At 38.2% G+C, this 20,796-nt stretch overlaps 1 protein-coding gene across 12 annotated transcripts in view; it reads left to right on the top strand.

The window, feature by feature from the left end:
- Positions 1-20,796, top strand: part of PWWP3B (PWWP domain containing 3B) — a 65,130-nt gene that overhangs the window by 19,164 nt on the left and 25,170 nt on the right. For 9 of the 12 annotated variants that reach the window (XM_061409335.1, XM_061409334.1, XM_061409329.1 and 6 more), the window contains 3 exons: positions 8,986-9,117; positions 11,923-12,001; positions 12,749-16,668. In XM_061409335.1, coding sequence (XP_061265319.1) covers positions 12,974-15,058 — 2,085 coding nt within the window. In that variant the 5' untranslated portion in view covers positions 8,986-9,117; positions 11,923-12,001; positions 12,749-12,973 and the 3' untranslated portion in view covers positions 15,059-16,668. Of the gene's footprint in view, positions 1-8,985; positions 9,118-11,922; positions 12,002-12,748; positions 16,669-20,796 lie in introns of those variants that run through there. The other 3 variants (XM_061409337.1, XR_009734943.1, XM_061409333.1) reach the window with 3 other exon arrangements.

The raw sequence follows: 20,796 nt of genomic DNA on the forward strand, positions 1-20,796 counted from the left end.
AATTGCTAATAGTGTTGAGCATCTTTTAATGTGTTCATTTGGTATTTATATATCTTCTTTGATGAGGATCTATTTAAATTGAGCCATTAATCTTATTGAATTGTAAGAGTTATTTATATATTCTATATACAAGTTTTTTTTTTTTAATCTGATACTTGTTCTGCAAGTATATTCTCCCACTTTGGATTTTCATTTTATTTTTTGAAGAGCAGAGAACTTTTCAAGTCAAATTTATCAAAATTTTATGGTCCATGTTTTTTGTGGTCTGATAAATCTTTTGTCTAAATGAAGGTCTACAAAGATTTCCTGCTTTGTTTTCTTCCATGAGTTTCATAGTTTTTGCTTTTACATTAAAGTCAGTCTGTCATTTTGAGCTAATTTTTGTGTATGGTCTTATCTAAGGGTTCAGGGTGAACATTCTTGCATATAATGTCTAATTTTTCCAGCATTATTTGTTGAAAAGGCCATCACTTCTCCATTTAATTACCATTGCCATAGACCATATTTGCTGGTCTGTTTCTATTTTATTTATCTGTATGTTTATCCTGTGCCAATAATATTCAATACACTGTTTTGTTTACTGTAGTCTTTAAATCAGGTAGTGTAAGTCTTCCAACTTTGTGTTTTCTTTTCAAAATTACTCTGGTTGTTCTCCTATTTCCTTTGCTTTTCCATATACATTCTAGAGATACCTTCTCAATTTCTACATAAAGCCTGCTGGGATTTTGATTGAAATTGCAATGATTTCTATAGATATGTTTGGGGAGAAGTTACAGCCTAGAAATAGTTCATCTTTTAGTCAATGAACTTGATATCTTTCTCCATTTATTCATCTCTTCTTAATTTCTCTCACCATTTTTAAAGTCTTCAGTGTGCAAATCATGGACATATTTGTTAGATTTATTCTAACTTAGTATTTCCTTGGGTTTGATATTACAAATGGTACTTTGTTAAATTTCAACTTCTAATTTTTATTCTATAGAAATAAATAATGTTGGCCTTATAACTGATGATATTGATAAACAGGTATTAGGTTTAGTAGCTTTTGTTTTCTTTTGTTAAATTCATTGGAATTTTCTACATAGATGATCATGTTGTCTGCAATTAAAAGCGGCTTTATTTCTTCCTTTTCATTCTGCATGCCTTTATTTTTCAGTTGCTATTTATTTTAGAATCTCTAATATAATGTAGAATAGAAGTGTTGAAAGCAGAAATCCTTGTTCCTAATTTTAGGGGAAAATCATTCCATATTTCACTATTAAGTAGGATTTTAACTTCAGGCTTTTTTGTAGATGCCCTTGATCAAGTTGAGTGCTGCTGCTGCTGCTGCTAAGTCGCTTCAGTCGTGTCCAACTCTGTGCAACCCCATAGATGGCAGCCCACCAGGCTCCCCTGTCCCTGGGATTCTCCAGGCAAGAACACTGGAGTGGGTTGCCATTTCCTTCTCCAGTGCATGAAAGTGAAAAGGGAAAGTGAAGTCACTCAGTCGTGTCTTGACTCCTAGCGACCCCATGGACTGCAGCCTACCAGGCTCCTCCGTCCATGGGATTTTCTAGGCAAGAGTACTGGAGTGGGGTGCCATTGAGAGCCCTTTAATTAGTGGTACGCCAACATTTTTTTATCATGAATGTCTGTGGAATTATGTCAAATGCTTTTCTGCATCAGTTGAGAGGACCTCTACTATTCTTTATTTAGTCTGTTGATATGGTGAATTACATTGATTTATTGGCAAATGTATAACCATCCTTACGCTTCCAAGATAAACACCATTTAGTCATAATATTTTATCCTTATGATTTATCCATAATAATTTTATAATCATTTTCTATGTAATTCTATATCATTTCTATATCTGTATCATTGGATTTGTGTCTTTGTTTCTGAGGCACAGTTGATCTGTAATTTTCTTTCCTTTTATACTTTTTCCTCTAGTATGAGGTTAATACTGATATCATAAAATAAGCTGAAGATTGTGTCCTCCTTTTCTCATTTCATTATCATCTGACTTGCATAATAAACTTTTTGCTTAGAGTGCAGCCTGAGTGCCAGAGGTTTTTCCTCAGTGGTCTTTTTCAATTCTAAATTTTCAATAGTTCCTTTACATCTGTGCCACATGTTGGGGAGTGTGGTATCTCTCTTCATGCCCTTGCCTGTTTTCTAGCAGTGAGCTGCTGTTATTGTTAGATGCTAGGTTCCTGGTGAGGCAGGGAGTGTTCTTTGTTTTTTTTGTCCAGCCTCAGCTTTAGGGAGGCCCTATGTAGCTAGATCTGATGGTTGTACTTTCTCAGCATTCTTTCCTCTCCAAATGGCAGCTAACCTCTGTTTTATATCTAGTGTTAGTCGCTCAGTCATGTCTGACTCTTTGTGACCCCATGGGCTATAATCCACCAGGCTTCTCTGTCCATGGAATTCTCCAGGCAAGAATACTGGAGTTGGATTGCCATTCCCTTCTCCAAGGGGTCTTCCTGACCCAGGGATTGAACCCAGGTCTCCTGCATTGCAGATACATTCTTTACCATCTGAACAACCAGGGATCTAAGGTTGATATCTTGCCCCTTCCTCAGCAGTAGCTGACCACTGCTTTTTATTCATAGAGAATCCTGAACTCAAAGGTTTCCTGCTCCTCCTCAAGGGCAGAGGTTTTTTGCTTTGACTGCTCCCCAACAGCTATGGATTTCTGCCTTTGTTTTGGGGATAGGAGGGTTTCCTATCTTCCCTTCCCTGGGAAGGTGGCTTTTGCTTTTTCCCTGGTGACTTAAGACTTTTGCTTCCCATCATAGAAGGGTTTGTATAAGTGTGTGGGGCTTCATGTCTGTCTGCCAGCAACAGTTGATTGCCTCCTGCATACCTGAACCACTGACATGGGCTCTTTTGGTCTTCTGCATTGTCCACAGTCATGTTTGTGTGCTTCTGGTTAAGGACTGAAAAATAACTTGGCAGTGAATGTATAAGTGTCTTGGGTGCCACATATTCCAAACTACTGAGACACTAGCCCATTAAGAGTTTAAGATTTTAAAAATTCATTAAGCGTTCAGCTGATTTTTTTTTAAACTTGCTTGCATGACAGCTACTTCTGTCTCCATGCTTTGCCAAAGGGGCTGGTTACCCTTTGGAATTCATTTTACCTCAGTTCTGTGATGAGCTCAAGGGATATTATGGTTTTGTGGATTACTTACATTTTTTATCATTAAATTATGGGTGACATTCTCTTATGGCTTATTGTATCTTAAGTCAAAATGGAACTGATTCTTTCTAATAATACATGTATGGGTGTTATTTTTTTTTCCTTTGTTATGAAATATGCTTCAGGGAGAAGCATATCTCTAAAGCATGTTTTTATAAATAGTTTATTTTTATACAATAATTATTAAATTTTTCCATTTAAATTTTTATTTTTTATTATATATGTTAAAATCATACTTAAATCATCATACACAATATGTGATTTTTTGTATACACTTATTTGGATTTTACATATGTGTAAATTCATAAAATCACTGTCACAGCCAGGATGTGGAAGATTCTATCACCCTGACAACTTTCTGTGCCAACCATGTGTAATCACACCCTCCATCTACCTGTAATCCCTGACAGCCACTGATCACGTCACTGTGTTTTCCTCTTTCTGAAAATGTCACATGAGTGGAATCATACAGTATTGCGGTGGGCACACCCTAAGTGACCCACCCCCTTATGTAATTCCTTCCCCTTAAGTATGGCCAGAACCTATGACTTGCTTCCAATCAGTAGAATATGGCAAAAGTGATGGGATGTCACTCACTCTTATAATTATGTTATAAAAGACTAATTTATGTTAAATTAAATACAGGATTCTCTTTTAAGTTTCCATGATTTCTAGTACATAGCTATTTCAAATTCACTAATTCACCATTCATCCAGTCCACATTTATAGAGCATTTTTCATTTGGATGAGGTAGGTTCAGTGTGTTTTAGTGATTAAAAACATGGACTTGAGAGTCAGAGTACGTGGATTCAAATCCCATGTGCCCAATAGTCTCTAGGTATCCTTGTAAAAGTTAATTAACCTCTCTAATGCCTCATCTATAAAGTGGTAATACTCAGAATACCCACCTAACAAGATTTTGCGAGAATAGAGGGAGCACTCTGTAAACAGAGCACTTGGCAGAGGGCCTGGCTCATGGTAAGAAAACACTTTTGGTTTCTCTCATTCTTTGTCATTATTATTAGTAATATTACTACTCGTGTTATGCAGAATGACTCGGGCATGGGACTCTCCTACCTGAAATAGCCATCTAATAATTAAATAAAATAATATGTCAAGTGCTGGGAACAATACCTGGCACATGGAAAACTATAGATGTTAGATATTATTATATCTGTAATTATTCTATATCTTCATTAATAGTAGTTGTAGTAGTAGCATTAATTATTATTGGTTATCCTTCTTCTCCCACTCCTTCTATAGAACAATGAAACATAAAATATTGTCCAAGGAATTAATCTTTTCCTTTGTATTTTGTTTGAAAAATGGTGAGGTGTTGTAGTATTTTCTGATTTAGCCCAAGTGGCTCAGTGGTAAAGAATCTTCCCCTGCCATTGCAGGTGACACAGGAAATGTGGGTTCAATCTCTGGGTGAAAAAGATCCCCTGCAGAAGGATATGGCAACCCACTCTTGCCTGGAAAATTCCATGGACAGAGGAACCTGGTGGGATACAGTCCATGGGGTTGCCAAGAGTCAGACATGACTTAGTGACTGAGCATGCAATATAGAAAATAGACAAAATAAACACAGAAGAATATAATCTTAATGTAATGATCACATTTTGTGTGCACTTGACTTTTCTAAAACATGTGAAATGAGAAGACGGAATGAGAAATATTACTTGTAAAATATATAATTGAATATATCTCTTCATTTATATAAATTCATATTTATACTAACCTGGTAATCCTCTTTAAATTATGTAATAATAATTTGAAAGCTTTGAAAAGATTAATTCTATAATAATATTATTATTTTTGTTGGTAATTGTATATAAGATCAACTTTATTTCCTACCACTAGAGACTTGAAAACACTGACCTAGGTAAGGTAGAAAGGTATTGTTCCATTGGGTTAAAGTGATTGGAATGGGATGGACCCATTATTCAGGGGTTCAGGATCTTTCATCCCTAATGAGTTGCATCCTTTTTCTAAATCATTTCTTGGTCCAGATTGGCTGTCTGAATCCTGTTGTGGTCAAATTCTAGGGGGGAGTAAGAGAAAGAGGGAAAGTGAGGGAAAAAGAAAAAGCCCAAGAAGACAGTTTTTCCCTTTGGAGGTACCTTCTCTAGAATCTTCACAACTATTTCTGCTTACATTCTTCGGCAAGAAATTCCATCTTGTGGCCAGGGCTTATTTGGAGGATTGTGGGGAAAAAATATTTTAAGAGTTTACACTGCCACCTTCAATGCAACTGGAGTTCTGTTACTGACAAAGAATGCAGAAAGTGAATGTAGGGTGGGCAAATAGAAATGTCTGCCCTGGTCTTTATAAATATGCTACATAGCCGAAAAAGAAAAGAAAAAAAACATTAAACAACAAAAGTTCATAAAAGATGGAAAGGGAAAACTTCCTCTGGCAGAGAGAATGCTATGTGTTCACCAAATTGTGTTTCATTTTCCCCCTGGGTCATAAGGAGACTACATTCCCCAGCCTCTATAACAGTTTTATCTAGTTGACTGTGACCAATAATGATGTTGCTGGTCCTGGCCTCTGAAACCTTTCCTGGGATTCTCCAATGACCATCTTCATAAGATCCTTTGTAGTTGTTGTTTAGTCACTTAAGTTGTGTCTGAATCTTTTGTGACCCTCGTTAGCCAGGTGCAAAACTGTGGAGGACTTCAAGGCCAAAGAATATGGTAGGGTCATAGAATGGAGGAAGTTTGAGTCTTTTAATGCCTGCTTAGAACGGAGACTCCTCTCCCTCTATGGCTGCTTGATGACCTCCGTTGAACATTGACATCAGCATTAGAAACTCTTTTGGGGCTGAGCCTCTGAGATTTAGGGGTGGTTTATAATACAAACGGAGAAAGCAATGGCACCCCACTCCAGTACTCTTGCCTGGAAAATCCCATGGATGGAGGAGCCTGGTAGGCTGCAATCCATGGGGTCGCTGCGAGTCAGACACGACTGAGGACTTCACTTTCACTTTTCACTTTTATGCACTGCAGAAGGAAATGGCAGCCCACTCCAGTGTTCTTGCCTGGAGAATACCAGGGACGGAGGAGCCTGGTGGGCTGCCGTCTATGGGGTTGCACAGAGTCGGAGATGACTGAAGCGACTTAGCAACAGCAGCAGCAGCAGCAGCATAGTACAAAAGATTACATCCTGTAACTATTAGAGCTGTCAATAAAATACTAGCCTGGGGATTATCTTCATTATTATTATATATTTTCTAATATTAATACTTACATAGAGGTGGTTTTACATACACATTTATATATAAAGTATATAAAATAAAATTTATATATAAATATATATTTATATACATTTACATATTATATAATACAGAGGCCAAATAAAACACTGCATCCCCCAAATTATCACAATGAGATACCGCCTCACACCTATCGGAATCACTATTATAAATAAAGAACACAACAAATTTTGGTGAGGATGTGGAGAAAAGAAAACCCTTGTATACTGTTGGTGGGAACGTAAACTGGTGCAGTCGCTGTGGAAAACGGTATGGCAGTTTCTCAAAATAACTAAAAATAGAAGTACCATATGACCCAGTAGTTCCACTCCTGTGTATATATCCAAAAACCAAAACAAAACCACTAATTTGAAAACATACATGCACTCCAATGTTTGTAGCAGCAGCATTATTTACTATTGCCAAGATATGAGTGCAACCTAACTGTACGTAACAGATAAATGGATAAAGAAGATGTGGTATATATACAATGAGATACTACTCAGCCATAAAAAAGAGTGAACTTTTCCCATTTGCAGTAACATGGATGGACTTAGAGGGTATTATGCTAAATGAAAGACAAATACTGTATGATATCACTTACATGTGGAATCTAAAAAATACCACAAACTAGTAAATATAACAAAAATGAAACAGACTCACAAGATAAAGAGAACAAACTAATGATTATTAGTGGAAATAGAGAAGTGGGAAGGGACAATATAGGAGTGAGGGATTATGAGGTATAAACTACTATGTATAAAATAAGCTACAAAGACTATTGTACAGCAAAAGGAATATAGCCAGTATTTTATAATAACTGTAGATGGAGTATAATCTTTAAAATTGTGAACCACTATCTGTGAAAGTTGCTCAGTCGTGTCCAACTCTTTGAGACCCCATGGACTATACAGTCCTTGAAATTCTCCAGGCCAGAATACTGGAGTGGGTAGCCTTTCCCTTCTCCAGGGGATCTTCCCAACCCAGGGATTGAACCCAGGTCTCCCACATTGCAGGCGGATTCTTTACCAGATGAGCCACCAGGGAAGCCCGTGACCCACTATACTGTACACTTAACAACAAAAAATGATTATGTATTTTGAGTGCTAATATAGAGTTGTTTCCATAGATACCTAGTCAAGACTAATAAAAGTGTTTTCTACACCTCTCTAAAAAAGAAATAAAGTAAAACTTACTGTAGATACTAACCAACCACAGAAAATAAAGGCCTTGGCTGCTTTGTCAGAGGGATATCTAACATCATCCAAAGTTTGGGAGAACCCTAGAACTGAGATCTTAACAACCCATCATATCTTGTGTCCCTTTACATCTCACATTCTAGATTTGAAAGGGGCTTACACATTGAATGCTGTCAGACATTTGTTAAGTATGTGTATTTCTAGATGTTGAACTGGGTTCTAAATTAATCAGGAGCATGTAGTCATTCTCTTTGGCCAATGTATTAGTTTACTTTTTCTACTGTAATAGGAGATTATATATATATATATATATATATATATATGTGTGTGTGTGTGTGTGTGTATTTAGTTTATATAAATAAATTTTATATAAAATAAAATATATAACAATAAATTTCTATATAAATATGTATTAGATAATACAGAAGTCAAATAAAACACTTCATTCCCAAATATTTTCATTTCCAAAATTATCCCTAGCAATATTTTAAATTAGCTTTCTAAGTTAAATCAGCTGAATTTTAATCTAACACAGGAGAATTTTAATGAAAAAAGTGTGCAAGATATGTTTCAGACATACAGAAAACAAATACTTGTAAATTTTTAAAAATTAATTTCCCCACATAGATTTGTGTGAGTGAAAAATACTAATAAAATATAAGAAGGAGGATTTGCCAGTTATTGATGAGGGTATATGAAATGGGTATTTGCCTGCAAACCAGTGATTTCCAGCCTCTGGTCAGAAATATCCATGTTCCTTGAAGATATACTAGAAATTTCTGAAGCATTTAAGAAAAGAACTGAATAAAAGGAGAGACATACCATGTCCTGAAAACAGATTTGAAAATTATAAGTCATGTTCCCTAAAACTGTGTACAGTTTTAGTGCGATCCAAATCAACATCCTTAGTGAACTGTTTTAATGAAGCATGACCAGCTGGGTTTTAAATTGACCTACCAAGGTAAGATGAAGAGAAGGCAAGGAAAAAAAAAAAAAAACATGGTGAAATAGTTTAAATCAGACTTTTTTTTAAAGTAAAGTGATTTACACCCTTTTTCCCCCAAGAAATCACCACCCTAAGGGAAATTAAACAGACACTTGTTGCTAATTCACTTTCAAGTTCTTTAAAAAGGAACATTTCTACCCTTTTGTTGCTGCTGCTGCTGCTCCTAAGTCGCTTCAGTCGTGTCCGACTCTGTGCGACCCCATAGATGGCAGCCCACCAGGCTCCTCCATCCATGGGATTTTCTAGGCAAGAACACTGGAGTGGGGTGCTATCGCCTTCTCCGTTCTACCCTTTTATACTTCAGCAATTTAATTTGGCAATTCTCCCTCCCCTAATTCAGAGAAGGATCATCTGACTTCATCACAGGGAGGGGGCGCAGCGTTCTCTGAGAAGGTTCGGAGTGAGCTTTACCTGGCCAGTCTTGGGGGAGGAGCAGCATTTCACCAGGCTGCAGCTGACAAGAAGCTTCAAGGTAATGCTATGCTATGCTATGCTATGCTAAGTCACTTCAGTCGTGTCCGACTCTGTGTGACCCCATAGATGGCAGACCACCAGGCTCCCCCGTCCCTGGGATGTAATGGCTGTCTTAAATCTAGTTATTTTATAGGGATTTCTCAGGACCCTAGGATGAAGATGAGAGAAATAGGAACAGTGGTTTTAAAGTGGTGGGAAAGGTGTGTGGATTTGAGATAATTGTTGGCATTGTGAAAGAATTAATCCTTTGGAATTTGTGTATCTCCCAATCCTTTAAAAGTCTACAAGTGGAAGAAGGAGTGATCAGATTACAGCCTGTATATTAAGACTTCAGTGCAGCACAGGCATTCATGCTAATTTATTGACTTGTCATTCCATGTTTATATTGCTAGACATTCTGTTACTGTTTGAATGTTTAAGCATTTATTAATTTACACAGAAAATGATGGATAAAAATGTATGGCAGCTTGGGGGGGAATAACTTCTATAATTTGATTGGCACATAGACTATGTGTGTGTCACCTGTACATGAACATGGAAAGGGGAACAAGTATGTATTTGAGTGAAGACACTTATACATATATATGCATGTATATTCGCATGATTTAAAAAATCTGGGAGAAAATAAGCTCCCATGTTATTCAGCATTTCTGGATAGTCAAGTTACTATTTTAATATTAATTCCTAGCCAATATTAGCATCTCCCCATGATTACTTTTATAATCATGAAAGAAAAATGAAGCTGACAGCATATCCAATTTGCTTCAAACACATAAGCATTCATAGACACACACAGACATGCAGACATGATCCCCCATGTTTTGCCAATAGTGGAAATTTTCCTGGACATAATCAAGTGTGTAGCCTGGTTGCTGTGTTGGCTACAGCCCTGTCTGTATCTTCCTTGCAACTCATTCTTTCAGATCACAGGTATAGATGTGGTCAGCAATAACCATTTTCTGTATCTTTAAAGTTTTTTAAGACTGAGACAGAGGATTTGGTTTATTTCTATTAGCAGTTTTAAAAAATATTATAGGTCATGGTGCATTCATACAGTGGAATACTATGTGTCTCGAAAATAAAAACGTAAATCTCTACATGTAGAGATTTGAAATGTCTGAGAAATAAAGTAAAAAAAGTAAATTGTAGCATACAATTGTAACATTATCTCACAAAATTAAATATGTGTGTTAGCAGAACATATAATGCTACTATATAATTCATGCAGCCAATTCTGGGAAAATATACCTGCCATACTATTAACATGAATATTTATTTGTGTAGCTGGACAGATAGGACTAGCTTTACTGCTGTCTAATTTTAGAGTATTAATATATTCTTACACATTTACTTGTTTACATCATCAGGGAAAATACTGAGATAAAATGTTACAAATGTGAGAAAAAAAAAACTCATTTAAAGTAATTCATAAATCATGTGAAAAACACTTAGGTAGAATAATGTTCAGACTGCTCAACATCAGAGATCTGATGTTGTTTTGAAATGGTATGCATTTATCTATACATGTAAAAAAGTCTGGAAAATATTCAGATTATTTATATAGAAGCTTGTACTTAGTTTTACCTACATCTTTTTGCATCTTTTTTATTTTTAATAAGCTTCTGCATGTTTTATAACCAGAAAGATTATAGTTGAAGACATTATGATCCTCTTATCCTACACAGCAAACCCCTTGAACTTAGAAAGTTCTCTAAGCCTGGTACAGAGAAGGCAATGGCACCCCACTCCAGTACTCTTGCCTGGAAAATCCCATGGACGGAGGAGCCTGGTGGGCTGCAGTCCATGGGGTCGCTAAGAGTCGGACACGACTGAGCGACTTCACTTTCACTTTTCACTTTCATACATTGGAGAAGGAAATGGCAGCCCACTCCAGTGTTCTTGCCTGGAGAATCCCAGGGACGGGGAGCCTGATGGGCTGCCGTCTATGGGGTCGCACAGAGTTGGACACGACTGAAGTGACTTAGCATAGCATAGCATAAGCCTGGAAAGACTCTTGGCTGGCTAAATGTAGTTCCCATCCTTCTCTCATAAGAAAAATCTGAGCAACTGAAGCTCTGTGTTCAGCACCTGCAAGATCTGCAGTTCTGCTTCTGGTCACAAGATGGCGGTGGCCAAATTTCCTAAATTTTCTCCAGGCAACCATTTTTATGAAGTGGACAATAAAGCAATGAAACATATTTTGTATGAGTGAACTGGGAGACAGCAGGTATAGTGTGAATAAAATTCTGTTGAAAAAATTATATGTGTAAAGGATGAAAAATTCACATAGTGGTTGATTTGAGGATTCAAACAAAACCTGTAGTCTTGTTCATAGTAGTGTGTATGTGTTTAGTCGCTCAGTCATGTCTGACTCTTTGCGACCAGGTTCCTCTGTCCATGGGATTTTTCAGGAAAGACTACTAGAATGGGTTGCCATTTCCTTCTCCAGGGTATTTTCCCTTGGGATTGATTCCTTGTTTCCTGTGTCTCCATTGCAGGCAGATTCTTTATCCTCTGAGCCATCAGGGAAGGGCATAGTAGACACAAGGCAATTGTTACTTCCCTTTCTTGTCTTTGCCTCTCACTTTTCCTGAGAAATATGATTTAAACATGAACCAGATATCATAACTGTATCACTCAGAGAGAAGTTAAAATAATATAAACAAGGAGGACAATAAATATCTACATCATAGATAAGATTTCATTTCATTCCTGTGTTTCTAAATGACATGTGTGCTAAAGTTTTGGTAGAAAAGTTTCTTTATGCCTTGGCCACTTAATTTAATTCCCTGTTTCCTTTTAGACAGCCTGTCTCTTTTTGGAGTAAGAATCAAGACAACCAGATCACAGAGACAGACCCTTCCTGATCCACGTGACATTGGGTAAGGCTCTTTTCATTTTGCAAAATACTTCACATTAAAAACATGTTGAGAACTCAGGGTATAATTTATTTTGCTTCTTTCTCTAAAGCCTTAGCAATATTAAAAACTACATTTCATATTAAAATCATGTTAGGTTGAGAATTTAAGATGTAATTCATTTTGCTCCCTGTTCTGTAGCCATAATGTTTTGTAATTAAAAGTAGTAGCTTCTACTTTGGGGGAGGAATCTCATGTGTCAAACTGCTATGAAGAATTCATGCCAGAGACTAATCAGATTTCTACCTGAAGTCCTAGCCAGCCACCTGACTCTCAAAAAATCCTTGATAATTACCTCATCCAATATGTGAACCTGGCAGCCATTCTCAGGATAGGGCCTAGAAATCTAGTTTTAAGAATTCTCCAGATGAGTTTGATGCACACCAAGTTCAGAGTCCTGCTTCTCTAGGTATAACATTAGGGGCACCAGTCCCAAAATGTCTAATATATAGAGTTCCTGACACACCACTTCTGTCATCACGCACATAGAGTCACACTTTAATAATCATGTGCAATAATGAAAGCAAGTTCTTTGAGATGTTATAAAAACACTTTTCCAATTCTTATCCCGCACCTTATATTATTCTGCATTTTCCTCCTCCATCTGATACCCCACTGTCTGTCTGTCTCTTCTCTATTTGCAATTGCTCACCTACTTTGGCAAAATAATTTTATTTGCTGATACTTTTCTTTTCCTTTTTGCTATTTCAGTATCTTCCATATTGTCCATTCAAACAACGTGTTCAAGCATCCTTGGGAAGTTCAGCTGGAGGACAACAGGCTACACAAGCTATAAACACTTTGTAACTCTTTGTAGTTCTAAAAGGGGCATTGGTCAAAGTATTGTTTGTGGTAGGGACTTCCTTCACAGTGACGAGAATAGCCAGACACATAAATCTCTAATATTAACCTCTTGGCACATAAATCTAAATCATAATGGATGCTGAGTATGTCTTATGCAATTGGCAAGACCAGTTGTGGCCAGCAAAAGTTTTGTCCCGATCCGAGGCTTCATCAAATAGTAAGAGAAAAAAGGTATTTTCCCTGGAAGTTCAAATACTCTCACTGGATGAAAAAATTCAAATGGAAAGCACAGAAACAAAGATCCTAACTAAATCTCAAGTTGAAGCTATTGCCTCCTCACTAGCCACACAGTCAGAGGTCAGTGACCCACCTGGAGAGGAAACAGCCTATGCCAGGTCACTAAAAATGGCACTGGATATTCTGAATGAGAGAACAAATTTGATTCAAGTAAGCAGTTCAGATGAGGAAGAGACCACTATACTGTCTCAAAACATACCACAAAAGCCATCTGATTCACCCCCTCGTAAAAAGTATCGGAAGCACGAAGGAGAAGGAGACTTACCAAAGTGTCTGGAGGAAAATGAAAATTCAACAATCCTGTTAGTATCATCAGAGAGTGATGATTCCCTGGATGATGATAAATCACAGGTGCATGCAATGATTGATAATATTCCAAATGAAACGGAAACAAAATCATCACAAAACCTCAGCTGGTGCCAGACTTTCCCTTCACTTTTGGAAGATGAGGATGAAAAAGAGAGCAAGAAAAAGATTGACCTCTCAATTTTGCCTTTGCTTTCCACAATTAAAGAGGAAGATGTATATGTTAAAGAAGAAAAATTCAGTCCAACTTTACCATCAGATGGCTTCATTGTGCCCAAAGCTTTAAAAGAGGAGCCAGAAGACATCTACCCAGAGGCCCTGGCTGCTTCTTCTGAATGCTCTGCCTTCTCAGAGAATATTGAAGATCCTGGAGAGGGTCCCTCTGATCCATGCTCAGTTGCCAGCCAGAATCAACCTACTGTGGAATCAGAGATGGATGCTGAGGCATTCCCTCAGCCTTCTTCACAGGAACAGCAGGTTTCATTTAGTGCCTCTAGCCATTCTGGGGATTATTCACTCCTCGGGAGTAATGAAAGAAATCTTCAGAGACTGGATTTTGAGGAATTTGAGGAAGAATTTCAAGCTTCTGACAAGTCAGCGCGTATAAGTTCGATTGCTGCATCCATATTAGATGACGATGAAGAAGATGAAGAACTTCCACGTTTCCTTTTTAATTATGAGCAACGTTCATTTGAGACAGGGATGATTGTCTGGTTTAAGTATCAAAAATATCCATTTTGGCCATCAGTGATAAAAAGCATCAGGCGAAAAGAGAGAAAAGCAAGTGTGGTTTTTGTTGAGGCAAATATGAATCCTGAAAAAAGAGGCGTTAGAGTGCCTTTTAGAAGATTAAAGAAATTTGACTGTAAAGAGAAGCAGGCACTAGTGGAGAAAGCCAGGGAGGAATACAGTGAAAGTATTGACTGGTGCATCTCGCTTATTTGTGACTACAGAGTTAGATTAGGTTGTGGTTCTTTTGCAGGCTCATTTTTTGAGTATTACGCTGCTGACATTAGTTATCCAGTTAGGAAAATAATCAAACAGGATACCTTCAGGAATTTATTTCCAAAGCTGCAAAATGAAAATACTGGGGGATCAATGTCTGTGACTTCCCAGACCAAGAAAATGTCCTTCCAGAAACTTCTTCCAGACCGAATGAAGTCTGCTCGGGACCGAGCCAACAAAAACCTAGTGGACTTCATCGTGAATGCAAAGGGAACAGAGAGCCATCTCTTAGCCATTTTAAATGGCACGAAAGGGTCCAGGTGGCTGAAATCATTCTTGAATGCACATAGATTCACACCCTGTATTGAAACATACTTTGAAGATGAAGATCAGTTGGATGAGGTGGTGAAATATTTACAAGAAGTCTACAAACAAATAGATGAAAAAATGCTGACTCGGATAAGAAATGATAAAATTAAATTTATCCTGGAAGTTCTTCTGCCAGAAGCAATCATCTGTTCAATTTCTGCTGTTGATGGATTAGATTACAAGGCAGCAGAAGCAAAGTATCTGAAGGGGCCATCTCTAGGATACAGGGAAAGAGAATTATTTGATTCAAAAATCTTGTTTGAAAAGAGGCGGAAACCATTAACAAAGGAAGATCATTAAATCTTCTGAGGGTCCAGTAACAGGGAGCTTCCATAGATTCTAGTTTAAAAGAAAAATCTCTGAATTATTCTAACATATTTTTTCCAGAAATGGGAGACTTTGGGTGATATATTCACTTCTTTTTGCAATATCTAGGATCTATGACCTGTTCTGCATCTTCATTTCCTTTTCTTTCACTTCTTCAACATCAAATTATTAACATATTTTAGCAGTTCTACTTTCCTGTGCATTTTTAGAAAGCATAATTCCAATATGATTAATAACAGAGAGTACTATTTTGTTTTTTGACATTTTTGTGTCTATGCTGTATAGTTAAATATACTGTGCGCGATCGTTTTAATATTAAAGTTGCACTGGTATGAGATATTAAGCAAGATAATTAGAAAAAAAGCATCAATCATATATTTTTGCTTAATTTTTATAAAATATTAGACTTTCTCTTAAGATAGCTGAATTATTTTTCCTGTCAAGCTTATTTATTTTTGGAAAAATATCTCTGAGATATAGAACCAAAGATAGAGATGCTTTGCTATATATTACAACTGAGTGCAATTGCTTTTTCAAGAAAACAATCTGGACTTCAAAAATAAAGTAAATGGATTATCTGCATGCAGTCGATGTGTGTGTGAATAACATCTCAGCATGCAGAAAATAATTTTGGCAGCCTTGAACAGGATTATTCATTCTACAGTTCCATGAAGTTCCATGTGTGGGAGTGTCTATTGTTCAATAGCCAGAACAGTTTCTTAAAACAGACAGGCTTTCTCCTGCCTTCATAACTAACATTGGCTATATCTTAATATAGCCTTCTGACCACATATAGAAGGCAGCTAGAATCATTATATTCATGGTCTGGCTACTCTAGATGTATGAGTCCAGACTGACTGCTTAAGAGCCCACCTAGTTTGATATAAACTGTAGAAAATGCAAGCACTTTGTTCTGAATCTTGTATCTCCAAATACAGAGTTGCTTGCTTCAAACCAAGCATTTTTTTATCATCTGGCTTATTTGTACAGTAGTTCCAGTTGCTTTCAATAATATAAATTCCAACTGGTAAATCATTCCACATTACTAGAAAGAATTATGGACCAGAATCTGTGAATTTGGAAATGGGTCACATAAAAAGTCTCTGTTTGGACAAATATGACAATTATCCCAACATGTTTAAAAATACACAATTGAAAATTAAAGTCTGAAGTCAATAAACTGTTTATTCTAACTTGAAACAAGACTTTTAGTGAGAATAAATATTGAGAGCTATTTTATTTTAAAAGCTTGATGTAAAATTAAATCCTAAAGGCTTAATGTGAACCTGTCTGCATTTTTGAAAGTGGCACAAATGTCACTCCTGGGGTTTTGTTATGTGTTCACATGGCCTTGTGTTTATGTAAAAATTGCAGAAATTTGATGTTTTGCTTTTCAATAAAACTATTATACCTTTCACCTTGGATGTTCACTTCACCATACTTCAGATTGTGCAGGTGTTTCTGCATACACACACACACACACACACACATGATTTGTTTGGAATTTTTCTTATTGCAGTTGTCATAATTTTAATGCTTGTTATACATTATCATTCTAAATAAATACTCACTGTTGTGATTGATTTTGTGTTATTTTAAAAGAAAACCTTCAAAAGTATATAAGCTTCAGATTCCACAGAACCTTATCTAGACCCTGTCTCCTGCCTGACAATGACCAAGACTCCTCGGGCCTACAGCCTGAATCAATCCACATTGTTTCCTCATGATCCTGAGGATCATTTGACAACAGACCACCACCACAGTATATGTGGGCCTTATACCCTGGGAAAACACACTGTATTTACTCTATAATGTGTTCCTTTGAATATAATATATTACTCACCTTCTATTTTCTCAGTGGAGCTAACTCTATCTCCTTGGTTCTCATATCTCTTTACTACCTAGTTCATTTATTCATTCATTTAGTCATACGATTGTGAGTCAGAAAAAAAGCGATGTGTGGTTTAAAGCTCTACTCTGGGGATTTAAGATGCCAGATTTAAAGTGAACCAGATGACCTGAGTCATCTTAGATCACTTCTTCCTTATAATAGTGATACACTTCATCATAATAGTGGGAAATACTTCTTAATGTTATAGACTGTCTGTATTTGAAAAACAGAGCCCCAGGATTCCCCATATTTGTGAGTTCCTGGGTGTCTGGTTTGGGGTAAAGGCAAGTGAAAGAAAGTGAAAGTGAAGTCGCTCAGTTGTGTCCAACTCTTTGCGACCCCATGGACTGTAGCCTACCAGGCTCCTCAGTCCATGGGATTTTCCAGGCAAGAATACTGGAGTGGGGTGCCATTTCCTTCTCCAGGGGATCTTCCTGACCCAGGGATCGAACCTGGGTCTCCGGCATTGTAGGCAAATACTTTACTGTCTGAGTTACCAGGGATTGCACCTTGGGGTAAAGGAAGAGCACCTAAATTGCTCCTAGGATGTTTTTTATACTGTGGCATATATTGAAATAAGGGTGATGTGCCTCAAATATACATTTATTTTCCTCCTGAAGGCTACCCACTCCAGTATTCTGCCCTGGAAAATTTCATGGACTGTATAGTCCATGGGGTTGCAAAGAATCGGACACAACTGAGCGACTTACACTTTCACTTTTGAGTGAGTTGGCATTTGGAATGTGGAAATAGATGAATTTGGCTTCCAGCTCAGCATGAATTCAGAAATCCCTTTCAGCCTCAAGTGGTTTTTAGGGCAGGCTCTAAGAGTGCCCTAAACTGGATCTGTAATCTAGGTTTGTGTGTCTAATGGGAATACACAGCCTGTCATTCACCCTAATCCATTGGATTAAGAAGACCCTCATTGCCAGTCATAAAGAGAGAATGCTGAATAGCAGACCCTGATTCTAATTCCAAGGTTGCAGACCTGCATGGAAATTGCATTCATAACACCAGTTTAGTTCAGTCGCTGAGTCGTGTCTGACTCTTTGTGACCCCATGGGCTGCAGCACACCAGGCCTCCCTATCCATAACCAACTCCCAGAGTTTACCCAAATTCATGTCCATTGAGTAGGTGATGCCATCCAGCCATCTCATCTTCTGTCGTCCCCTTCTCCTTCTGCCTTCAATCTTTCCTAGCATCATGGTCTTTTCAAATGAGTCAGCTCTTCATATCAGGTGGCCAAAGTATTGGAGTTTCAGCTTCAACATCAGCCTTTCCAATGAACACTCAGGAGTGATCTCCTTTAGGATGGACTGGTTGGATCTCCTTGCTGTCCAAGGGACTCAAGTCTTCTCCAACACCACAGTTCAAAAGCATCAATTCTTTGGCACTCACCTTTCTTCACTGTCCAACTCTCACATCCATACATGACTACTGGGAAAACCATAGCCTTGACTAGACAGACCTTTGTTGGCAAAGTAATGTCTCTGCTTTTTAATATGCTGCCTAGGTTGGTCATAACTTTCCTTCCAAGGAGAAGCACCTTTTAATTTCATGGCTGCAGTCACCACCTGCAGTGATTTTGAAGCCCCCAAAAATAAAAGTCTGCCACTGTTTCCACTGTTTCCCCATCTATTTGCCATGAAGTGATGGGGCTTGCCGGGGACCAGCCCTGGCTGATCCAGGGTATTCGAAGTGGGGACGGCGTCGGCAACCTATTTATTTAAATATTTTATCAAAGATATAAAGAGTAATAGGATGAGGATAGCCCAGTAGGAAAATTTTAGTGGAGAAAAGGGGCTGAGTAGCTTGGTTTACGCGGGAGACCAATAAAACTTCAAGACAAGAAGTTTGCACCACTTACGTAGGCCGCAGGCGTCCTTCCGTTCTCCTGAAGGAGAGGAGACACTGAGGCCTCCCCGGTCGATCTTAGAAGCCCAGGCATAATTAGTAAGCATGGCGGGTTCCGCTCTCCAGATGGAGACTCAGTCAGAATTTGAGAGAAAGAGCGACATGGGGAGACCAAGTTTCAGTGAACAAGGCCCGCACTTTATTTTCCAAAGTAGTTTTTATACCTTAAGTTGTGCATAGAGGATAATGGGGGAAGGGGTGGAGTCATGCAAGGACAGCAGTTCCTGGTCCTAATCGAAGCCAGGCTTTCAAACTTATCATATGCAAAAGTTCAGGTGAATTACATCATCTTCTGGCCAGGAGGCCTGTTAACATTTTAAGAAACTTATCTTTCTCTAAAGGTGATTATTCCAAAGTCAGGCACCAGCCTCCAAAAAAGCATTGGACAAAGCTGCATTCCTATAGGGCAAAGGTGAGGTGGGCTCAATCAAGAAAAGAATTAACTCAAGGGTCCAAGGTTACAAACATTGAGGCTACTACTTACATTTCTATACACCCATTATATCAGTCAATACACTGCCAAGGACACAGTAGGTAAGGAGTATGGAGACTTAGCAGCAAACATTGGCCCAATAAGTGAAAAAACCTTCACCAATACAATTTCTAATCAATCTTTTAACTACTCAAAGGAATCTGTGTTTAGACAGTTTAGAACATCTCCTGCCTCTCACAGTTGGGAGGCTCTGAACAATCACATGTGGCCGGAAAAACCTATTCAGGCAGGCTAGAGGACTTCCAAAGGAGTTTGTAGGTTGAAACAGTGTCACACCCAGGAATTATTAACTGGAGCTGTAAGCTAACTCTTTTTCAGAGAGGTAGTGGGGGACAGCCCCCCGTAAAGTCAGAGGTGTAGGTGAAGGCACAAAGCAGAAAGTAGGCAGACTCTGGTTTTGGGTGTAAATGCTTGAGAATTTCCAGGGGGACTCCTGAGGCTCGATCCCGCCTTTGCGTATGCTGAGCCTCCTTCCTCATGACCTTTGCCATGGGTGGAGCTCGCTCCCCGCAGGGGCTGGATGCCATGATCTTAGTTTTCTGAATGTTGAGCTTTAAGCCAATGTTTTCACTCTCCTCTTTCACTTTCATCAAGAGGCTCTTTAGTTCTTCTTCACTTTCTGCCATAAGGGTGGTGTCATCTGCATGTCTCAGGTTATTGATATTTCTCCCAGAAATCTTGATTGCAGCTTATGCTTCATCCAGCCCACTGTTTCTCATGATGTACTCTGCATATAAGTTAAATAAGCAGGGTGACAATATACAGCCTTGACATACTTTCCCAATTTGGAACCAGTCTGTTGTTCCATGCCCAGTTCTAACTGTTGCTTCCTGGCCTGCATACAGATTTCTCAAGAGACAGGTCAGGTGGTCTGGTATTCCTATCTCTTTCAGAATTTTCCACATAACACTTAGATCTCTATATCAATATATGCATCCTAATAAGGAAAGAGTAGACCTCTGAGACCTGGAATAGTAATGAGTGAAAAAATTTGAATCCCTATCATCCTCTGTACACTCAGTCTGGCAAAAGTAGCCCCCTAACCCTAACTATTGGAGAGCAACCTCCCTGTCCCTGGAAACCAGGGCAATAGCCTCACCTAAGGCAGCTGCCTCGAAAAGACTGCTTGTCTTACTCAACAGCCAACACTGATGTTTTTCACTGCTTCCAACTCATGGCAAGGGTAAGGTTATCACAGCACAAGACCAAAATGCAGTCTCTGTTCAGGTGGAATATCCAGAATGAGCTCTAGGAACAGGCTAATAGGTACTTGTGTGAACTGGGATAGTACATGTTAGAATGAATTTTGAGGACTCACTGACATGGGAGTACATACTTATGACTCAGAGGTCAATGACCTGGAGCTGCCTTTACATATGCTGTTTGGGTGACATGTTGAAGCTTGGGCAACA

This window comes from Bos javanicus, chromosome X, assembly GCF_032452875.1.
Source record: "Bos javanicus breed banteng chromosome X, ARS-OSU_banteng_1.0, whole genome shotgun sequence".
In the NCBI taxonomy this organism is placed as follows: domain Eukaryota; kingdom Metazoa; phylum Chordata; class Mammalia; order Artiodactyla; family Bovidae; genus Bos; species Bos javanicus.